Here is a 22,099-nt window from a genome sequence, read left to right as displayed (position 1 = left end):
TGACAGCATGACCATTATCACAAATTGCAGTTATACCCTGGGTCTCCCACCTAATTAATCCCCAACCTCCCTCCCCCTCCCCCTCTCCCCCCACTCCACTTTGTAGCCCTAGGAATGTTCCCTCCCTCTGTAAGACCACGGCACTACTGTGGTCTTTCTTTCCTTCAAATATTTATTGATCAACATCCATGTTCCAGACACCTTTCTTATTCTGGGGATATGGTTCCCACCATCGAATTGTTTACTGTATAGTAAAAAGTGCAGTAAAACTTTAAAAAACCATATTGACTGCAATGGGTTAAGAACAGACTGCTTTGCAGTGCTAAACTACTCACCATCAAACAAGGAACTTGATTTTATGAAAGAAACTTGATACCTATACCTCAAAAAATAAAATCATTGAATTAGTCGCTATTAGGAAACCCAAATTTTAGACTTCATTACAATTATTTTATTGTGTTAATTGTGAATAAGATGGTGATAGGGTGACAGAGATACATTTTATACAACTTTTAGTATTTGAGGCTTCTAAGATGTCTTAATTTGGATTTGGTGTAATTAGAGGAGACTTAATTCTGGAGGAATTAGAGGAGACTTCCCAGAGGAAGTGATCTGTAAATTGAAGTTAGAAGGATGAGAGGAGTTGAAAGTGAAATAAGTGTTTTGGGCAAAATAAATATGTGAAAAGGCTTTAGAGACCAAAAATTAAAAACAAACAAACAAACAAACAAACAAAAAAAAAACTTAAAAGGCAAGTGTATGGCTGAACCATACAGTGCCTCACGGGCTTGGGGAACATGAAAGAAGAATACTGAGAGATGAAACTGAAGAGGGATAAATTGGGGGAATCTGGTCATGTGTTGCCTTGAAAGTCAGTTGAGCAGTATGAGTTTTACCCTATGGCTAATGGGCAAGTCATCATGGAGTTTCAAGCAGGGACTGATATGACCAACTATATCAAACGTTTGAATCACTTTAATCATCCTATCATAATCCTATATCCTTTTGTTTAAATGCCATGCTGTTTTATTATTCACTAAAATTGAGAGGTAGAATGTATTATTTCTGAATACATGTATGTATAGCAAAGTATATAAATATGGACTGGGAGGATACATGCAAATGCTAATGTGTGCCTCTGAGGAAGAGGCCTGAGCAGAAATACAAGTAACTTTATAAAAAAAATACCAAAGCAAATATGACATAATCTTAATATGTGCCTATTTCATGGGCTGGTACATTTTCCATTTCTTTCTGTCATTTAAAATTGTTTCCAAATTATAAAATAAAATAGAAAGATATCATTACCCACACTTTCCAGAATAGTATATGGAGATAGTACTAGAGGAGTAGGGCCCAAGAACCACTATGGGTATTTCAAAAAGGACAACAGAAACCATACATTACACAAACTGAGTTCGGTAACTCTAGTTGTCTCTTGCTGACTGGTGGTTATATATCATTAATCAATTAAAAATTAGGGAAATTAAGTGTTACTACAACAAGTGAAGATCAGAAGCCTTAAATTTTTTAAGGCATGAGGTCTGTGAAAGAAAAGAAAATTGTCAACTCAGTGATAAAAAGCTGAGAACTACTTTTTCTTTTAGTGAACATGGCCAGTTCTTCCACATCTTGCATAATATTCCTCGTTAAAACTCTGCTCCAGTTCTCTCCCATGAGGTCATCTAAAATGAAAACTCATTTATCTCTAATGACTCTAGTCTTCCAGTTGACTATGAAAGACTAATGTCCCAATAATTGGATGGGTATGTAAACTAATCTTTTAGAAACTTGGGAGTGGAGAAAAAAGGGAGGCTGATTATTTTTTCAGCAAATAGGTCTCCAATAAATCCAAAAATTTTCAAAATTTCAAGATTGAAGTGAAGTAAATATTCCAAGGTACCAAAGACGAGAAAACTTAATAGAGTGAGACTGTGATCTCTGTAACTTTAATAGCTTTGTTTTGACAGCCTGAAGAGGCAAAGAGCTAACTCCCAAGGTGAACTAAGTGTGTTTATTCTAGATGTCTTGAGTCAAAGCCTAAATGGTTTTGAATGGCCTACCAGATAACTACTAACTGTACATATTGTATTTTCCCACCAGTTACCTATTTGCTAGTCTTAGTCTCTATTTAGATTATAAATATTTTCAAAGAAGGAATTCTATATTCAACTGCATTGTCTCTAATTTCTCAAGGAGCTCTGTATACTCTATAAATATAGTATGAACTTATCTGTTATGAATATTTTATTACACTGATCTTCTACTTTCACCTTCCACAATAAACAGTTTTACATTGGTTTTACAGATGAGGTATAAAAAATGAAATTTTAAAGTCATATTTTTGAAAGCAACATTTTTAATTGCCAAACAAACTAATACAGTACATTTAGTTTCTTCACACTTCTATTTTGTATGAAAACAGACTGAGTTTCACAGCTTTAAAAACATTTTAAACGTGAGTTTCATTTTAAACTTTAATCTGCATAATCTCAGCAGATATTTTTAACAAAAATAATTGGCCCTTTCTCTGCATGAAGATTCATATTATATAAAAGATATCAGGAACTTTATATTCATACAATGAAGCTCACATTTCTGTGCAATGAAAAACCTTTCTAGCTTCCAGATGTTCAAGTTACTTATTGTAATGACCACCTAATCTATCCCAAGGAAAAGAAAATCTATAGGGTTTAAGTGATGGGAGACAATTTTCTCCTTGTGAAAAATTCAACTAAGCAAAAATAAACACCATACCCCATTATAAATAAAAATATAAATTAAACATTACTTCTTTAACTCAAGATTATCCATTTGCCTGTCACAAAATAAAGAGATGTTATGATATATTGAAAAGAAATTCCTAGTATTACTTAAAAATAAAAACACCTTAGCCCATATATCTTGGTCTTTTTTTTTTTTTTTTTAGATTGCATTTTCTTGGAAAAATGGAATATTTTTTTTCAGTAACTGTGTGCAATATTTGAAAAAGTATCTTTTATACCCAGGCATTCAATAAATATTTTAGATAGCTGATGATCATGACAAGATCTTTAAATCCTAATACAGTTAATACTAAATTATCAAAGTAGTACTAGTGTAAATCTAGGCTTAATTTGGTACACTTTCAAAAGAGATATTCCACAGACTCCTAATCCACTTAGGTTTCTTAGTACTACACTGAGTGATTATTAGCCAGAATTTTATGCTTGGACAAAATTCAACAGGTCATTTATCCTTCTCTCCCAAACATACCATCCATATTTCAGTAGATTATACTTAAAATACCTGAGACACACATACTAAAAAAACACACTACACTATTGATAACAACGAAATTTTCGAACCCAATCTTTACCAAGTTTTTTATATTTAAAAATTTTCCATATAATTTTGTCTCTTTATATTCAAATAAACAATATTGTTTGTCCTCAAAATTCTAGTGTGATGCTATACTAAAATTCTTCATAGATTCATTGCTGTGGCAGACTGTATTATGATTTCCAAACATACATTGCCTTTTTTTTTTTTTTTAAGGGAAAAATAAACTTCCTCAGGCCACTGAAGTCAGTCACGGACGTGTGACTTGGTTTGACTAACGAACTGTAAGCAGAAGTGCTATGTCTCATTATCATGCAAAAGCTTTAAGAACCAGCGCATGGTTCACCATGCTCTCTTTTCCCTCTGCCATGATGACCAGCAATGTTCTAGAGGAGGCTACTCTATCAACCTGGGCTTTGAATTGAAGAGGATGTAGAGCAAAGAAAAGCCACTAATATTTTCAGGTTGTTTGTTACTGCAGCATCATCTAGCTTACTTTGACTGACACAATACTCCACTAAATACAAGGGAAAAACAAGAAAGATCCACATATGAAGCCCTAACCAATGCAGAGTTTAATACAATAACCACTTAAGATTAATTTACCAGGCTGTATCTCTTCATTTCAGGAAATATTAGTGCTATTTTTCAGAGGTGCTGTGTCAGTCCTCACACATTGTAACCCACAACATATCTCAGATTACATTCTACTACCTTCATGCAAGTCTAGTCTTTTCCCATCCTGAATTTATAGATAATTTTTGTCTCATTTTATAAGTTTGATTTATGCTCACTTGTCCTAATTTCTTAATTCTGAACAGCTCTTCAACCTGCTAGGGTCAATTACAATTTTAATCCATTATTTCACTTGTGTTAGGACCTAACTTCATATGAATTACCTATCTGATGTTGGTGGTCATTCTGACCCATCCTAAGGAGACTGAATTATTAAAAACTACTTCTTCAAAAGAGTCAAACTGCCTTAGAAAATCAGTGTCTGTAAGTAGTAGTTCTATATTTTCTTTGGCTTGCTGCTTTCATCTTATGTTGGTATGAAACTCTATGTCATGTAATCCATGTAAGGCATAATATGTAATCCATATAAGTCACAACATGATTCATAACCAATACTTAAAATGTTATTATTATTGCTTCTTATTTTATTAACTCTATTTCCTGCCACTCTCTGTTGACATCATATTGGTTTCTATGGTTCTCCCCTTGTATTAGTCTGTTTCTGTTGCCTATAACAGAAATACCTGAAAGTGGGTAATTTATAAAGAAATAATATTTATTGCTTATAGTTTCCGAGGTTAGGAAGTCCGAAGTCCAGGGAACACATCTGGTGAGGGCCTTGTTGTTGGTGATTGTACAGCCACACAGGGTGTCACATGACAGATCGCCAGAGCAGAGAGAGAGCTACTCCTCACTCCTTTTAAAGCCCTCAGAACCACACTCATGACCACCATTAAACCATCAATGGATCAATCTATTTACTTGGGCATTGTCCCCACAATCTAATCACCTCTTCAAGGCCCCACATCTCAATTATCATAATGGGATTTCCCACCTTCAACAGTTACAGCGGGAATTAAGCTTCAATGAGTTTGGGGGGACATTCAATCCACAGCACCCTTTCTTATAAGTACACAATAACCATTTTAATTAATAACTTATATTTGATGACTCAAAGAACAAGTTTAATCTTTTGGGATATGTATTTACTGTACAGAGGGACTATGAGCCACTTATAACTACAGTTATAAGTTCAAAACTTTAACCAGTCTTCTTTATAAATGTATAGGCCCTGGGCTTATATAGCCTATCAATAATTGAAACTCCTGATCACACTTCTCAATCATTTTAGCCTGTGGTAAAGTCTGAAGAATCTGCATTTTTAACATGCTTCCCCAGGTGAATCATGGTCCATTGAGCACGCTTTGGGAAACACTGTTCTTGATCACATTTGTTCTCTTCCAACCTCATAGTCATCATCTATACACAGTACAGTGGTTATCAACTTTGGCTCCATATTAGAATCACTTGAGGCATCATTTAAAAAATACTAATGCCAAGCCCCATCTCAGAGAGTCTAATTTAATAGGTCTTGGATGAGGTCCAGTTATCAGTACTTTTAAAAGCTCTTTGATTCAAGGTGAAGTGAAACTTGAGGAGCAATGAGCAGAAAGTATTACAGACCAAGTCGGAGCGTCTGGATCTAAGTCTTGGCCATGTTACTTATCGATTATGCCCCTTTCTCTCTCTGAACTTCCATTTACTCACTTATAAAATTGAGGTAATGATATATAATCTACCTACTTTACTTGATTATTGAGAAGAAAAAATCTGATAATGCTTTGAAAGCACTTTGCCAATCTCAAAATATTAATGATATTGTGGCCTACTTCTTAAACTTTATATATAGCTCTTTTTTTCTTGCTAATGTTTTGAAAATGTCACGAGGAATAGGGTTTATCCAGATGATATGGTTTGAAGGAGGGGTTAAAAAGGTGAGTAGAAGGGTCTAGAGCAGTTATACATTTCAATTCTAAAAGGCAGTTCAGAACCCATGAGGGAAGACAGGGAAGGAGAACGTTTGTGTAGACAGTTTTGGTGAGAAGAAACAGGAAGTTTAGTGAGATATTTAGTGGGGTTAGAAGGGGGTGGAAAACAGTGAGACATTAAAAAGGAAATTAATAGTTATGGTATTAATAGCTGCTGAAAAGCGCTAGGGTAGATATTTCAAAAGGCATTAAAAAACCTTGACACATCACTTAAATAGGACCAAGATACACAAGAAAATATTTACAGAACCAGAACCAATAAAGATACCTAATTGAACCTTTTGACTTTCCCCCTAGGTTCTTTTATAACTCCCACTCTGACATTACATTGTCCAATCACATTATATTCTATATTTGTTTATGGCTCAGATTTCCAAATTGGATATGAGATCAAAATTGGAATTTTTAAGCTATAAAGCATTCTAAACAATACTCAGAAATACACACATGAATTTATTTGGGGAGAGTGGTAATCAGACTGGACAGTAATGGGAAGCTTTTCTGGTTCCTAAACCGGTCTTCTCCTCCAAGCCTCCGGTCCGCTCCACAGTAATTCCTGTCCCCTCCCCTCCACAATTCACTCTGGAGAAGAGTGCTGCTGTCATCATTGTTTTCTCCCAACCCATCTCCCTGGAGGTGCAAGGACTAATAGGAGGAGGAACAGGAAGAAGCAGCCTTAAGGATTAAAGGACTATTTTTTTATTTGTAATAAGCTTGATATACATGGATTTCATCAACTTTGAAAAATCAGTATTTAGTTCTTCATCAGCATCATAGTGAGTTACAGGAATATTCATTATTCTGTAAACCATGAGTATTTATTATTATGCTTCATAACATACATAGGTTATATGCATTCTTTAGTATAACATAAATTTTAAACTGTAATACAGTGAAGAAAGCAGATGTCTGACAAATAGTATCTTGGCATTTGCTATCTAAAAGAAGTTCATTCGTGTAGTACATCTATTCTTCTGTTATTACTGATGGTAATACTATCTGCATCTTTACAAGTGTTTTGGCAAGGTGACTCAGATAACATGCAACCTGGTCTAGGTTTGCAAAAGAATAAACCTATGAAAACAACCTATTTCAGCATTAATTTTTATGTAATATGCAGTAAGTCTTTAACTTTTTGCTCATAAGCCAGGCCAGTGTCAGAAAGATGGAAGAATAATAAATGATTGTGTACCAATGTTCTAAATAGTCTCTTCCTAAAGTCTTAGAATGCAATGATTTCATCATTCTTATCTTTTCATTCTGAGCCTTCAAAAAATATGCAGAGGCCAATAATCAGGTTTTTTTTTACTGTATAATGAATGTGGATTTCTTGTGCGTGTATGTGTGTATTTATATCTATTCTGATTATAACATTCTCATTATACCTAGGTCTTTGAGAGGATACAGGTGTACATATATAACATACCCCCAGCTAAGTATTTTTAGTTTTATATTTGTCTTCAGAAAAAAAAGTCTTCAACTTATCTGGTTATTATCTCTAATAGTTCTATACCTAACTTCTGATCCACTATATTAGAATTATATGAAAATTTAGAAAGATATTGGTATTGCTTCTTCATGATTAAACAGCTGAATAAAACTTAAAGGATAAAGCATAATTGCACCAAACTAAAAATTTTATTTAAATACAAAGTAAGTGAAAAAATAGAATCACCTTTCATATTTTCTTCAATGAGTATGCTAAGTAATATAATTCCTATTGTTTAAAAATTACGTATAAAGCTTGTCCTAGTTTTTGGTCTGAAATGACCCAGATTTAATCCCAAAAGCCCTAATCCAATTTTCAGGTCACCTAGAATGTCTGATTCAGGAAGATTTAAATACAAACCCTAATATACAGTAAAAGAAGTATTTAAGGTTGTATTTGAAATGATTGTAACACTAACCTAGCTGGGATTTTCAAATGCTTTAGCACTTACTACATGAACCAAAGAATGTATGCCCTGCCTACAGCAGCATAATTTATGTTTCCACTTTAGATCTTTATATGTACTTAACTATTACTTGAATCTTAATATCCCTTTTAAAACACACATTCTGTAAGACTGGCTATTATACGCTTGCCTTTAACCTTTACATGTTTTGAGTTTTCTATTTTTAACTCCAGGATGTTGTTAGGGATAGCAAGTTCACAGGTGATCAAAATTAATTTTGGTATTACATTTGAATGTGGATGTTTCAAAATATCTTCTAGAATATAAAGCACAGTAATCAATTTCCATTAAAATCCCCCCCCAAAAAAATCCTAAATTAAACCAAAATCCTTAAAAAATTACTCATTTTAGAAATAGGTCTTTCTTCACTGCTACTTAACACCAAAAGTAAGCAGAGCATCACTCCTTTAAATTTTTGTGGAGAAAGAAACTAGCTGATTTTAGTTATTTCTAAAGGCTCTTTTGCTCCATAAGTTAACTCTAATTGCCATTTGTTAAGCTCCCACTAAATGCCAGATCATGGGCTAAATCAGTTTCGAATTTTCACAACAATCCTATAATAATCCAACATGGTAGTGATTCACTTTTACAGACAAAGACAAAGAGTATAAGATATATGAAATAATTCGTCAAAATTCATATCATTTATCAAAAAGTAGAGGCAGGATAATAAACTCAGATCTTCTTCGTGTCAAAGACCACTACACTATTTTGCCATAAAATATAAATGATATAAAATATCAATCAAAAAGGTAAAAGAGGTACTATTCTAATTAAGTAAAATATAATAGCTATTGTCAATAAATTTACAGGCCAAATTTCCTTGAATAAATCCTTAATGAAACTTTTAAAATGACTTCTAGACTATTTATTTTTACAAAATTTTATAAATTTTTTTAAGTGTTTACAAACATGTGCTCTAAGAATTAAAACCACAAATTCCACTTCAACAAGCTCTATAAAGCTCTTATTTTCTCTTGATTATTAATCTTCAGTAAATAACAACCTGATTAAGATAAAACAGATAAAAGTGGTTAAATTAAATTTGAGCAGGAATTCATTTAAAAAGGGCTATACACTCAATATACTCATTTATATTTTTATTTAAAAATGCATATTTAGGGCCGGCCCGTGGCTCACTCGGGTGAGTGAGGTGCTGATAACACTAAGGCCACGGGTTCGGATCCCATATAGGGATGGCCGGTTAGCTCAGTGGGTGAGCGTGGTGCTGACAACACCAAGTCAAGGGTTAAGATCCCCTTACCGGTCATCTTTAAATAAATAAATAAATAAAAATGCATATTTAGATAATAGTTCATATATTGTTCACTTTTATTTTTTGCATTTAAAATTTGTATTATAAAGGTAACAAAAGTGATTAGAAAACACATACACAATTTAGGGGAGGTTGTCTATCAAAATTAATATTTTCAATATTGATCTTTGAAGAATATTTTTTTCCATTTTCTTGAATAAAAATTTAGAAAGGAATGAAATAACATTTGACAGGTAAATGTGGAACCAAAAAAACCCCAACTGTTGGAAAGTCAGAATAAAACTTGAGTAAAGACATTTATTATAGAAAAGCCCAAAGCAATAGTACTAGTTGTTTCAGTGTAATTAAGTTGGGACAATTATAAATATCCTTTACAGTTTTCTTTTCTGTTCTTTTCTTTTTTTCATAAAATGTTTCCAACACTCTTCAGACAACTAGTGATACCCAAGGATGTGGAAAATGGAACTAAAAAAGTTGAAAAATGAGCAAGCCCATAAGAAAGCAGGAAGAGATTTTAATAAAGATGAGTGTCCTCAAAAAGTTCATGGAAAGATTCGTATTATCTTTTAATTCTATTTTCCACAAACGTTTTGAAGTACCTTCGTACAGTTTAGAGGGAACCAGTTCAGGTAAAAGCATATTGCCAGAACTTCAATTTTAAAAGGAAGTTTTTACTCTGTATTTAACATTTCAAAATCTGATTTAAAATGTTTCAAAACGTTGAAATTTTTCCCTCAGCATGTAATTCATATTTTACTCTAATATCCAGCTCAAGAAAACTAATAAACACCAAATGGAGAAAAAAATTGTACATTTATTCTTTACAACAGTTCTTATTCTACTTCCTTTTGATCAAGTTACTATTCCTCACCCATTTTGTAAATAATATTACTTTCCTTTTTGTCTTTCACTTCACATTTGTGAACCATTTTTAAACACACTTAATTTGACTCTCATAATAACTGTGACGTAGATGTGATTATTTCTGTTCACAGATGATGTAAGCAATGAGGTGGTTTGTCCAATGTGAAATGATCATGGGGTAACAGTGCTGAGTCTCACGACTCACTGTCCCTTGCTCCAAGTATTTTAATCATCACCAAAGCTTCACCTTGCAAACTGACACTTTTCTGGTCATTTCTTAACTAGTGACAATCTAATTCATCATTTTTTTGTGTTTGAAGTGGAAAATATAAAAATGGTACAGCAGAATAATTTTAGGTTAAGCTGATATCCATTAAGGCAGGCATCATGGCAATTATTTCAATTCTGACAAGTGCGTGGGTACCTGTCTCATTTTTTTGATTCAGTTGCTGACAGTGCTCTCTATACGAAGCTTCAATTCTTCTTGAGAATTCTTTCCATGTAAGATTCTGAAACCAGTTTCTCTCTTTTCTCAAAAATGGTATTATAACCAATCTTATGTGGGGAGGAAAGTACTGGGGAAAAACATCTCTTTAAAAGACTTCAAGTAAAATGATCCAAACCCATCACAACTGGGAATCAGTAAGACAGGTAAAAGTGAATTAAATAAATTCCTCCAAATGGAGGTTTTTAAAAGAAATTGACATTATCTTTCTCCTCTAATTTTAGCATTATTTTAACTGTAAGTGGCCAATATCAAGAAGTACTTTCCACTTACTTCATAATACCACCCCTTTGTGTCAAGAAGTGGAAAAAAGGCCATTTGTGACAGTTTATTTTTAGATATTGATCATCTCATCTCGCTGCAAAGGGAATAAAAATAATTAAAGTTGAGTGAAAAATAATTTGAAGTACAGCATATTTCAAAGCATAACTATCATCCTATCTGTTCAGATGAGATTTCTTGAAAGCCTGGTAATAAATGCATGCCCTAGAATTTTTTTTTTAAAAGTCTACACCTTGCTTATTCCAATTGGCCTCATTTACTGACAGCTTAAGTTTAATTTCTGTCTTTAGATACCTCACACAATTCCAAGCAAATGCGGTGATTAGTATGTATACAATGGATGAATTAGATGATTAGATGGATATTAACTATTTGTATACTACATAATTTATTTTAAAACATAACTAAGTATTTAATCTATGCTGTGTTGTTTTATCAAACTTAAAGTAGCATTTCTTCAGTGTACATGGCATTCTTTTTTGTTTTACTAATAATTCAAACTCAATTTAGAAAATATGGAAAATATAGAAAAGTAGAGTCTAAATACATTTACACTCTCAAGAAACATTTTAAATTAACTATTTTATTTCACTGTTTTATCTATTGATCCTCATTACTATTGCTACTATAGGTAGCAACAGACCACAGAGCCCAGAAAAATTTGATACTATAAAGATATGACATCACATAATAGAAAAATAATAGATTATTTAAGAGAGAATTTACAAACACTAATATATCACGCCTACAATTAAATTTCCTCCAAAAGATATGTTTTGTTAGCATTATATGTGGTTATGAAAATCAATACTCTTTTTTTAACTAATGAATAAATTGAGGCTTAATGTGATAGTATCTCTGAGGTTCTTTATAGGAATAGCAAAGACAGAACTGAAGCTATTACACAGGACAGAAAATGAATGAAAAATAAATACATACAATTCAAGTACTTAATTCCAAATTTTTCTCAGAAGAGTACAAACAAGCATATGCTAACCACAGGGGATAACTGGGATCAGGTCAGTTTACTTTAACAAATGTGTAATGAGCATCTACTATGGCCACTTTTATATATGAAAATGAGTAAGACATTGTTTCTGTCTTTAAGGAGTTTATAATCTAATGGAAGTCAGATAATTATTATTTACAGCAGAATATATTGATCATAGAAAAGATGTGAAATGCTATGCAAAGTAAGGTTAAGGGACTCTACCTCTGTCTATACAACAAAGAATCATAACTAATAAGTCAACAAAAGGGACAAAATGGAATCATAAAAAATAATCAATCCAAAAGTGCACAGAATAAAGAAAACAGAATAGATGGGTAAAAGAGAAGACAAACAGCAAGGCATTATTTTAATCCCAATCACATCAATAATTACTTTTAATATAAATGGTCAAAGTAGGGAAAAGGTACAAAGAGTTGCAGAGAATAGGAAAAGTTTCATAAATGAGATGGCATTTCCTAAAGGTCTTAAAGGATGGAATATAATATTAACAGGCAGAGATAAAAAGACACATGGGGCATAGTGAGGAGACCTCACGATATAGAAAAGGAAACTACAAGATCTATTTTACTAATGTTAAGTCACCCACAAGAACTAGAGTACAATTAAGACACATGGGAGTACTGCAAGATAAAACTGAAGTTATGTTAAAACCATTTGTGGAGCTGAATTCCAAAGAGAGGAGTATGCAATCAATTTAGAAACTGTGGAAAATCACTGAAAGTTTCAAAACTGGAGCTGGGATTTGGAATGACTAGTTTGAAAGTGATTGATTCTATACTTATAATTTAAATCAGTATGTCATGAAGATGTGTTTTATTAAGAGAAAGTGGCTTCTAATATTTCTTTTAAGGTACAACAGAAAGACCTGCTTAAAATAAAAATTGAGATATTAAGCCAGTACAAGTTGGGATGGGGTAGGCAAGGCAAGAACAAGAACACATGTACAGAAGTTTTTGTTCAAAAACTTTATGGGAAAATGAGAATGAGGTAATAGTAACTGACAAATGTCATAAGCTACTAATTTTAAAAAACAGAAATAGATAATTAAGAGAAAAATGTCCTAAGAAGGGCATGATGTCCTCTTTAAAACAGAGTATACAGTGGGTGGAGGGTACAGAAAGTCTTTCTATATCCTGAGTATATTTGGAGTATTTAAATAATTCTGTGCTTGGTCAAGACTGAATGTACTTAAAGTTCAACCTGTAGAAGCATCTCTCTTTATTCTACCTAATGTTTCCTGACCTGTAAATAGTAAAATTTAAACCCGCTACTGCTTTAAAATAAGATTCCTAAAGAAAATCTTGAGCCAAATACTGCAGCTGTTAAAAGGTCCTGTCGAAAGCACGAACAAGCCACTGAGGGCAATGTCAGAACGGAATATTTTCTATGAAGTAGTTGTCAATAGCAGGTGTTCATACATTCTGGAAACAAACAAAAACTGAATCACTTGTTAGATGGCAGGTTCTTAAAATTGCAGAATGCTTAGATTAGTCATAGCTGACGCAAACTATACTTCTACCACTGCACATGTTTCTACAGGAGACCTTAACTCACTGAAAATTATTTCAGGCATCCTTCTCAATGTAATAGCTGAAGGTTAGCATGACAAATTCTCTGGAACCTGTGAGTTCTAAAAATAGAAACTCTCCAGTTCTGACCTCACTCTATGTACATTTATGTATTTTTACTCTGTACGTAAAAGTTAAAAGGAAAGTAACCTTTTTTTCAAGATTAATTTGTTTATCCCCTTTTCATATGGGAAAACATTAGTTATGTATGAATTAAATAACAATAAATCCCCTGATACTCTTCTTCTATATTTTTAAGAATACCTATCATGGCTGCCATTTACAATTGTAGTCTTGGTATATAAGGAAACAAAGTGTTGGCGAATTACTCAAAAATAAGCCTTAAACTGGTCAAGCAGTTCCACATGTTTGGAGGAGACAAAAGAAATGAAAAACACCCACTTTTCTGTCACAATCATGCTTGAGATTATTTTGAAACTTGTATCATATTTATTGCTTTCTCATAGAAATAACAATAAGTATGACTTTCTCATGTATAAAAAGTTAAAAAATAAACAAACTTAATTCTTCCATTTAATTCTATGGCATTTCAATTGTTCTGGACCTCATGTATAAATGAAAAAGATTTAATAGCACATATAATAAGGTTATCACAGATCTTATCACATAGTGAATCAATATTAATAATTATTGTATTGTGTTTGTATACAGATTGCTACTGAGCACATACCCAATATTAAGAGGCTATTAATGATTACCATGCCAATACTATATAACAAGTACCCTTCAAATCAGAGAGAATTTTTTTTTCTTATAGTAAAAGGGAAGAAACTAATAATTTGTTATCCACCTCCCAAATCTCTGGTCAAATTTAATGCGTTTGAAAGAAATAAAGCTTTAGAAAGTAAATATTTAAAGAAATACCACTGATAATTCAGAACTGCAAGAAAAATTTTCCATAGATTATTGCTCTTTTATCTCTGTGCCCTAGAACAACATATGAGAACCAGAACCACCTGGAAAACTACAATGCACAAGTTTCCATGTGATGATAATGCTGTTGGTTTGTGGATCACGCTAAACCAGCATTGCCTTAGAATACAGGACAGTAAACTACGGCTCATGGGCCAAATTTGGCCTGCTACCTATTTTTGCAAATTAAGTTTTATTGTATCACAACCACACTCATTCATTTACACCTTAACTATGGCTGCTTTTGTGCTACAACTGCAGCATTGAGTAATTTCGACAGATACTATATAGCCTACGAAGCCTTACATATTTACTATCTGGAGCTATTACAGAAAACATTTGCTAACTCTTGCCCTATAATAACATTCTTCTCCCTACTATCCAGTTGAGAGCTTTGAAATTGAGAAAAGAAATTAACGATATCAAATACGAAGACATACAGTACAATTCAGGATATTTCAAAGCTCAAAAATACAAGGGTACTTCAAAAAGTTCGTGGAAAACAGAATTAAAAGATAACACAAATCTTTCCACGAACTTTTTGAAGTACCCTCATATTCACCATTTTCATGAATGGTCATTGTTTTAACTAACAGCAATGAGTTGCTGACTTTCTTATTGCCATAATATAATTCTGACGAATGTCTGATGTCCACAATTAAAAGTTATGGTTTATCTCCAGCCTATAATGAAAAACATCTTAATACTTGTAGTTTCATAGACATGGTACAAATGAAATCTATGCAGTACAACATAAAATATACTGAACGATTTAAATCTATATTAATAAAATTTCTTGTTGATTTGAGAAAATACAAGCAATATAAAAAACTCACAATTATACCTGCTAATGAAGGACAGGAAATAGAAGGATTAATTAAATCATCAATTTCCTTAACTTATCTAGTAATCTTCTGTATCATATATTATCCTCTGCTTACCCTATTTCTGCATCACTGGGTAATGTCACCTGAGAAAGAAGCAGCAGCAATAGGCTGACACCAGGCTTACAGAATGGTGGCTGCAGGCCTCAGACCTCTCAGATGTGTTTTTTTTTATTAGATTTAAATACATTTTTGCAGGATATATACAGTCAATTCAGCCCAATCTCTCTCATTTCTCCTTGTCTTATATCAGGGTTGATTCAAACATTTGTATTAGCTTCTGAACCCCTGAAAGCATTTGACTTTGGGATCCCTGGCTTAGATAATATTCAAAGTAAAAAATCAGTTCAGGTAATAAGATCATTGTTAAAAGCTATTATGCATATACGTTTGCATGTATACATACATAAGTGAAACTAACAGTGTCTTAGAGCAAAAATCTGAGATTGTTATCTAAAAGGGGTAATTTAATTTTGTGAAAGGCAATATAGTTTAGTCATCTCCACTGAAAGTGTGAGACTAACAGACATTATGATGTTATTATAATGATGTATTTAGAGGTTCAGATTCCTTTATCTTCTGGTAAAGAAAACCCTTGTTTACTGGACTATATGTATAGTTTTCCAATAAATAATTACATATTTGGTTTCTTTAGAAGCATTTGTCTCTGAGTGAGAAACTTCCAAACTAGCATCTTACAAAATATTGGCAAATAGTATACTTCTCACTGTTGTAATATAAAATTGCTAATAAATGAACAGAAGGAAACTTTGTTAGCTAATACCTGTTGCACGATTGTTGTCAATTCCAAGCAGAGCTGTATGACATTATTCCTTGTAACTGAATAGTCTGTCACGGCAGCAAATGGTGACCTATAAAGGGAAAAGAAAAACTGTGATTATTCAGAACAGCTTTTCAAAGGTCCCAAAACATAATAGCCTAAAATAAGGCTTTGAATAATATGAAATAACTTGTTCTGAAGTTTACATATTGATAAAAAATATTTGGGACTTAAAGAAAAAAATTGAGAGAATGCTTGGAAGGGAATTAAATTCAAGAAACATACTGCTGGCTTTCTATGAAATTTGTCTCTTTTTTAAAGTTCTTAATATTTAGTTCTTTGGTAAAACAACAAAAAAGGAATACTTTAGGCAAACTCGATATTTTAGCTTACTTTCAAAAAAAGCTAAAAATTTTGAGTACAGTATCTTGAATATTCAGAACTAAGAGCTAGTAATAACAAAAGCTAATGTTTACTGAGATCTTACTATGTGCCACTTACTGTTCTTTACATTACTAAATTAATCTTCACAACAACTCCTATAAGATCAGCACTGTTATTATTCCCATTTTACAGATGAGAAATCTAAGGTACAGAAAGATTAAGTGACTTATCTAAGGTCATACTACTAGTAAGTGGTAGCGCCCAGGAAGTCTGACTCCAGAGTCCACCCACCCCACAGTTAAACACTAATATATATTGCCTCTATGAATTTACATAGGTTTATCTTGTACTAATGTCACTTCACTTCCTTTTTGGAATACCTTAGTGTGTGAATAATAAACATACACTAGTGTAAGGTCTGTATTTTCAAGATTGGTATATAGACAGAAAACCAGCAGTCTTTCTTGCAAGTATTTTGCCACCAAATGAATTCAAGTGGCTTTCCAATACTCCTTATCCTCTCTCTTGTCTGAGAATGTCAATCAGGTTTTTTATATGATTTATAAGGCCCAGTTTAAGGAAAAGAAAACAAAATCGCAAATAGAAAAGAATATGTAGAGGTGAAAACTTGTTCAAATTAATAAAACCTTGGTGCTTTAGATCCCTTTTTAATGAGATCTTTTTAAGCAATTCACTAGAAGTGCTTATATGGAACTGCTTCCTGGTTACAAACTGAATTTGCATACTTTCTAAAAATTCTACAACTCGAACACCTCTCACTCTAACAGAGGTCCATATTAGAGAGGAGCTCTTTATCAGTTACATTTTTAAAAATATAGTTTTTGTTTATATATATTTTTTATTTTGACGATTCTAATAGCTATATAGTAGCACTCCATGGTAATTTTAATTAGAATTTCCCTAATAATTATCTATATTATATATAATCTATATCTAATAGTATCTATATTTCCATCATAATTATCTAATAGTTAATAATATTAAACATCTTTCATGTGCATATTTGCTATCCATGTATGCTCTCTGATGAAATGTCTGCTCAAGCCCTTTGCCAATTTTCTATTTGGATTGTTGCTATTCTTATTATTACATTTAGAGAGTTCTTAATATATCCTGTATGCAAGCACTTTGTTGAATAGGTGATTTGTAAATATTTCTTCTCAGTCTATGGCTTGTCTTTTTATCCTCTTAACAGGGACTTTAGCAGATCAAAAGTTTTAAATTCTGATGAGGTCAAATTTACTGGGAAATTCTTTTCTAGATTGTACCTTTGGAAACATATCCAAGAAATCTTCACATGACCATAGGTCATGTTTTCCTCTAAAAGTTTTACTTTTTTACATTTAGACCTATGATTCATTTTGAGTCAATTTTTGAATAACGAGGTTTGGGTTGGCTTTTTCTCTATGCTTGCCCAAGTATTCCAACATCATTTGTTGAACAGACTATCCATCCTCCACTAAACTGCTCTGCTCCTTTGTCACAAATCAGTTAACCACACTAATAAAGGTATAGTTCTGAACTCTGTGTCTATTCTGTCACCCATACCACAGTTTTGATTACTGAAACTATATAATAAGACTTAAAGATCGGGTAATTTCTTTAAAAAATAAAATATAAATACAAAAAATCAGTTAACTTCTTTTTCAAAATTGGTTAAACTACTGTAGTTCCTTTGTTTTTCAATATAAATTTTAGAATTGTATTATCTATATCTATAAAAAAATCCTGCTGGAATTTTTATGTGAACTCATTAAACCTATAGGGAAATTTTCTTTTTCACATACGCTTTTTAAAAAAGTTTTTAAAAAATCTATTACAAATCAGTTTTTCTTCTTACCCAACCTATCACTCCCTAACCCTCTTCCTACCTCCCCCCACCATCTCTAATATCTTTAGGTTTGTCCTCTCCTTCTAAAAGTTCAACATACTATCGTGGCCTTTTTATTCTTTCTTTCCTTCTTTCTTAGCTCCTTATGAGTAAGGACATGCAGTATTTGTCTTTTTGTGTCTGGCTTATTTCACTTAACATAATTTTCTCCAAACTCATCCATGCTGCTGCAAATGGCAGAATTTCATTCTTTTTTATGGCTGAGTAGTATTCCATTGTGTATATATACCACATTTTCCTTATTCAGTCATCTGTTGATGGACATTTAGGTTGGTTCCATATTTTGGCTACTGTAAATAGAGCAATGATGAACATGGGAGTGCAGGTATCCCTTTGATATGATGATTTCCATTCCTTTGGATATATACCCAGTAGTGGAATTGCTGGATCATATGGTAGTTCTATCTGTAGTTGTTTTAGGAGCCTCCATACTGTTTTCCATAATGGCTGTATGTGGGAGCACATAGGCTTGACAAAGAACAGGGATTGCACAAAGGGCAAAAGTCCTAAGTGCAATTATGCAGAACCTAAGTGCTGAAAACAGTACATGCTGAAAAGAGCAGTTTCTGCTAGATTAGATAAGAACATTAAGGTCATTTCTTATCCAGCTTTACTCCCTTTCCTTTGTTTCTCAAGATATTTTCCAGAGATGGTCCCCTAGTAAATTTCTTTCCATTCTTTGATAAATGATTGATTAAGTTGTTTTTTCTCTTCTATTTCCTTGTCTTCACAATAAAAGCTGAAGCAAATACCGATTCAAGGCTGTGTCTTGTTTCCCCCCTCTTGAGGGAGTTGTCACAGTGCAGTCCCTTTGGGCTTCTCATTGCTCAATATTTGGGCTCTGAGCAATATTTGAGTCTCTGTCACACAGTGAGAAGTGACAGCTGTACTAATTTATAGTCCCACCAAAAATCTAGAAGAGTTCCCCTTTCCCCACATCCTCATCAGCAATTGTTATTCTCAGTCTTCTGAATAATGGCCAGTCTAACTGGGGTGAGATGATATCTCAATGTGGTTTTGATTTGTATTTCTCTAATGATTAGTGATGCTGAGCATTTTTTCATGTACCTTTTAGCCATTTGTATATCTTCCTTTGAAAAAATGTCTATTCATCTCCTTTGCCCATTTTTTAATTGGATTATTTGTTTTTTGTTTTCCAATCCATTAACACAGTATGTCTCTCCATTTATTTTAGTTTTCTTTAATTTCATACCTCAGTGTTTTGCAGCTTTCACATACAAACCCCATGGAAATTTTGCTAAATATACATGTAGTCAACTCATTATTTTTGTGCTTTTTAAAAAATTTTGGAATGCAATTGTTACTAGTATACAGGGATATGATTAATTTTTGTGTGTGGACTTTGTATCCTACTGCCTCACTAAGTTCACTAACTAGTTCTAACTGACTTTTTTTTGTAGATTTCTTGGGATTTTCTACAAATGCATATGTTATTTGTAAATGGGGAATGTTTTATTTCTTCCTTTCTAATATTTATGCCTTTTATTTACTTTTCTTGCCTGCTACACTGGATATGACTTCCAATATCAGGGGTGAGAGTGTATAGCCTTCCCTTATCCCCAGTCTTAGGAGGAAAGCATTAAGTCTTTTATAACATAGTATAAGGTTAACTGTATACATTTTATATATACTGTCTATCAAGTTGAGGTAATTCCACTCTAATCCTACCTGCTGAGAATTTCTCTCATGAATGGGTATAGTATTCTATTAAATGCATTCTCTACATTGACTGATACAATCATATAATTTTGATTCTTTAGCTCATTGATGTGGTGGATTATACTGATTTATTTTCAAGTGTCTGGAGCAGCTTTACATACCTAGAATAAATCCCACTTAGTCATGGTGTGTAATTCTATTTATACATGGTTGGATTTGGTTTACTAATATTTTGTTGAGGATTTTAACATCTGCACCCATGAGAAATACTGGTTTTTGTTTTGTTTGGCACTGACGTTGTTAGATTTTGGTATTAATATAATGATTTCCTCATAAGACAAGATGGGAAGTGATCTCTCCTCTCTTTTCTGGGATCTATTGTATAGAATTTGTGTTATTTCTTCTTTAAACATATAGAATTTAACAGTGAAATCACCTGGGCCTGGAGCTTTTTCTTCCCTGGCATGAAGGGTTTCTAAGTAATACTTACATTCTTTAATAGTTACAGGATAATCCAGAGTATTTCTTTCATCTTAAGTTGTTTTGGTAGTTTGCCTTTTTCAAGCAATTGGTCCATTTCATCTAAGCTGCCAAGTTTATGTGCACAGAGTTACTTGTAGAATTTTTTTTATTAACCTTTTGATTGACTTCTCTATTGTGTTTCTGTTTAAAATTTTACTGATCTGTACTCTTATCATTATTGCTTGCTCCCTTATGCTTATTTTGCTCATATTTGTCCATTTTCTTGAGATGAGAACTTAGATATTGACTTGAGGCCTTTCTTCTTTTCTGATATAAGCATTCAGTGCTATAAATTTCCCTTTCAGCACTACTTTAGCTGTGTGCCGCAAAGAATAATTTGTTGTATTTTCATTCTGCTCAATGCATTTTTTATTTTCCTTGAGATCTCCTCTTTGATAAATTGATTACTTAGAAGTGTGCTGTCTGATATCTGTGTGGAGGGGTGAGTGGGTGGGCAGGGAAGAGAAGTGTGGTGTTTGAATTCTTGTTTGATTCCATAATCTGATTTTAATTCTTTTAAATTTGTTGAAGTTTGTTTTATGATGCACATATGGTCTATATCAGTGAATATTCTATGGGCACTTGAAAAGAATTTGTATTCTCCTGTTGCTGGACGAAGTGTTCTAAAAATGTCAATTATATCCTGTTGTTTGGTGGTGGTGTTCAGCTGTCCTGATCCGTACTGACTTTCCATTTAGTAGTTGCATCAATTCTTGAGAGAGAGGAGATGAACTATACAACTAAAATTGTGGATTTGTCTATTTCTTCTTTCAGCTGTCAGTTTTTGCTTTATGCACTTTGAAACTCTGTTGTTTGATACACACATCTTATCAATAATTTCATTTTCTTCTTCTTTGAACTGTCTACTTATATGCTCATCTATTACATTTTGGTGTTTCTTATTATCAATTTGAATATAATATTCAGATAGTACATATTAACCATCTGCTTCTCATATCTGTTTGTTGTAATTATTTTCCCAGCTTGTCATCTGTCTTGTACTTTGTTATGTGTTTTTCATTTAAAAAAATTATTTTTTTTGGTTGTTGGCCAGTACAGGGATCAAACCCTGGACCAGGTTTTCATTTCTATGTAGTCAAAGTCAAACAGTATATTCTTCTGTATTTTACTCCATATTTTTTTAATACTTAGAAAGTCTTTCCACACCTAGAAATCATTTCTTGCTTATATTTTTTCTAGTTTTTTAATAGATTTTTGTTTCCCACTAAAATAACTGGTACACCTAAAAATTATTTTATGAAAAATGGTAGATATCACTCTATCATTTATTTTGCCAAGGCTTAACCAAGTGCTCTAGTACCATTTGTTAAATGACCCTTTCTTTTTCTAGTGGTTTTACATATTGTTTTCTAAATGATTCTATATACCACAGTCTACTGTGATCTATTTTCTACTAATTTGTCTATTCCTACTCCAAAAACCAGTATATTTTTCACCATAATTTAATAAAAGGCAACATTAAGAATTACAGTATAGTCGGGCCGGCCCGGTGGTGCACTGGATAAGTGCGCCGCTTGGGAAGCGCGGCGGCGCTCCCGTCCGAGGGTTCGGATCCCACATACAGACCGGTTCCCGCTCACTGGCTGAGCAAGGCGTGGGAGCAGCACCGAGGGTTGCGATCCCGTTGCCGGTCCC

At 32.9% G+C, this 22,099-nt stretch overlaps 1 protein-coding gene across 1 annotated transcript in view; it reads right to left on the bottom strand.

Annotated features, from left to right (window-relative positions):
* LOC103593044 (connector enhancer of kinase suppressor of ras 2-like) overlaps positions 1–22,099 on the bottom strand; it is a gene marked incomplete at its 3' end in the record, with an annotated part of 120,063 nt that overhangs the window by 13,103 nt on the left and 84,861 nt on the right. The window contains exon 4 of the mRNA XM_008575959.1: positions 15,949–16,036. Coding sequence (XP_008574181.1) covers positions 15,949–16,036 — 88 coding nt within the window. The remainder of the gene's footprint in view (positions 1–15,948; positions 16,037–22,099) is intronic.

The sequence above is a fragment of the Galeopterus variegatus genome, unplaced genomic scaffold (assembly GCF_000696425.1).
Source record: "Galeopterus variegatus unplaced genomic scaffold, G_variegatus-3.0.2 Scaffold1266, whole genome shotgun sequence".
Classification (NCBI taxonomy): domain Eukaryota; kingdom Metazoa; phylum Chordata; class Mammalia; order Dermoptera; family Cynocephalidae; genus Galeopterus; species Galeopterus variegatus.
This window is presented reverse-complemented; position numbering and strand designations above follow the sequence as displayed.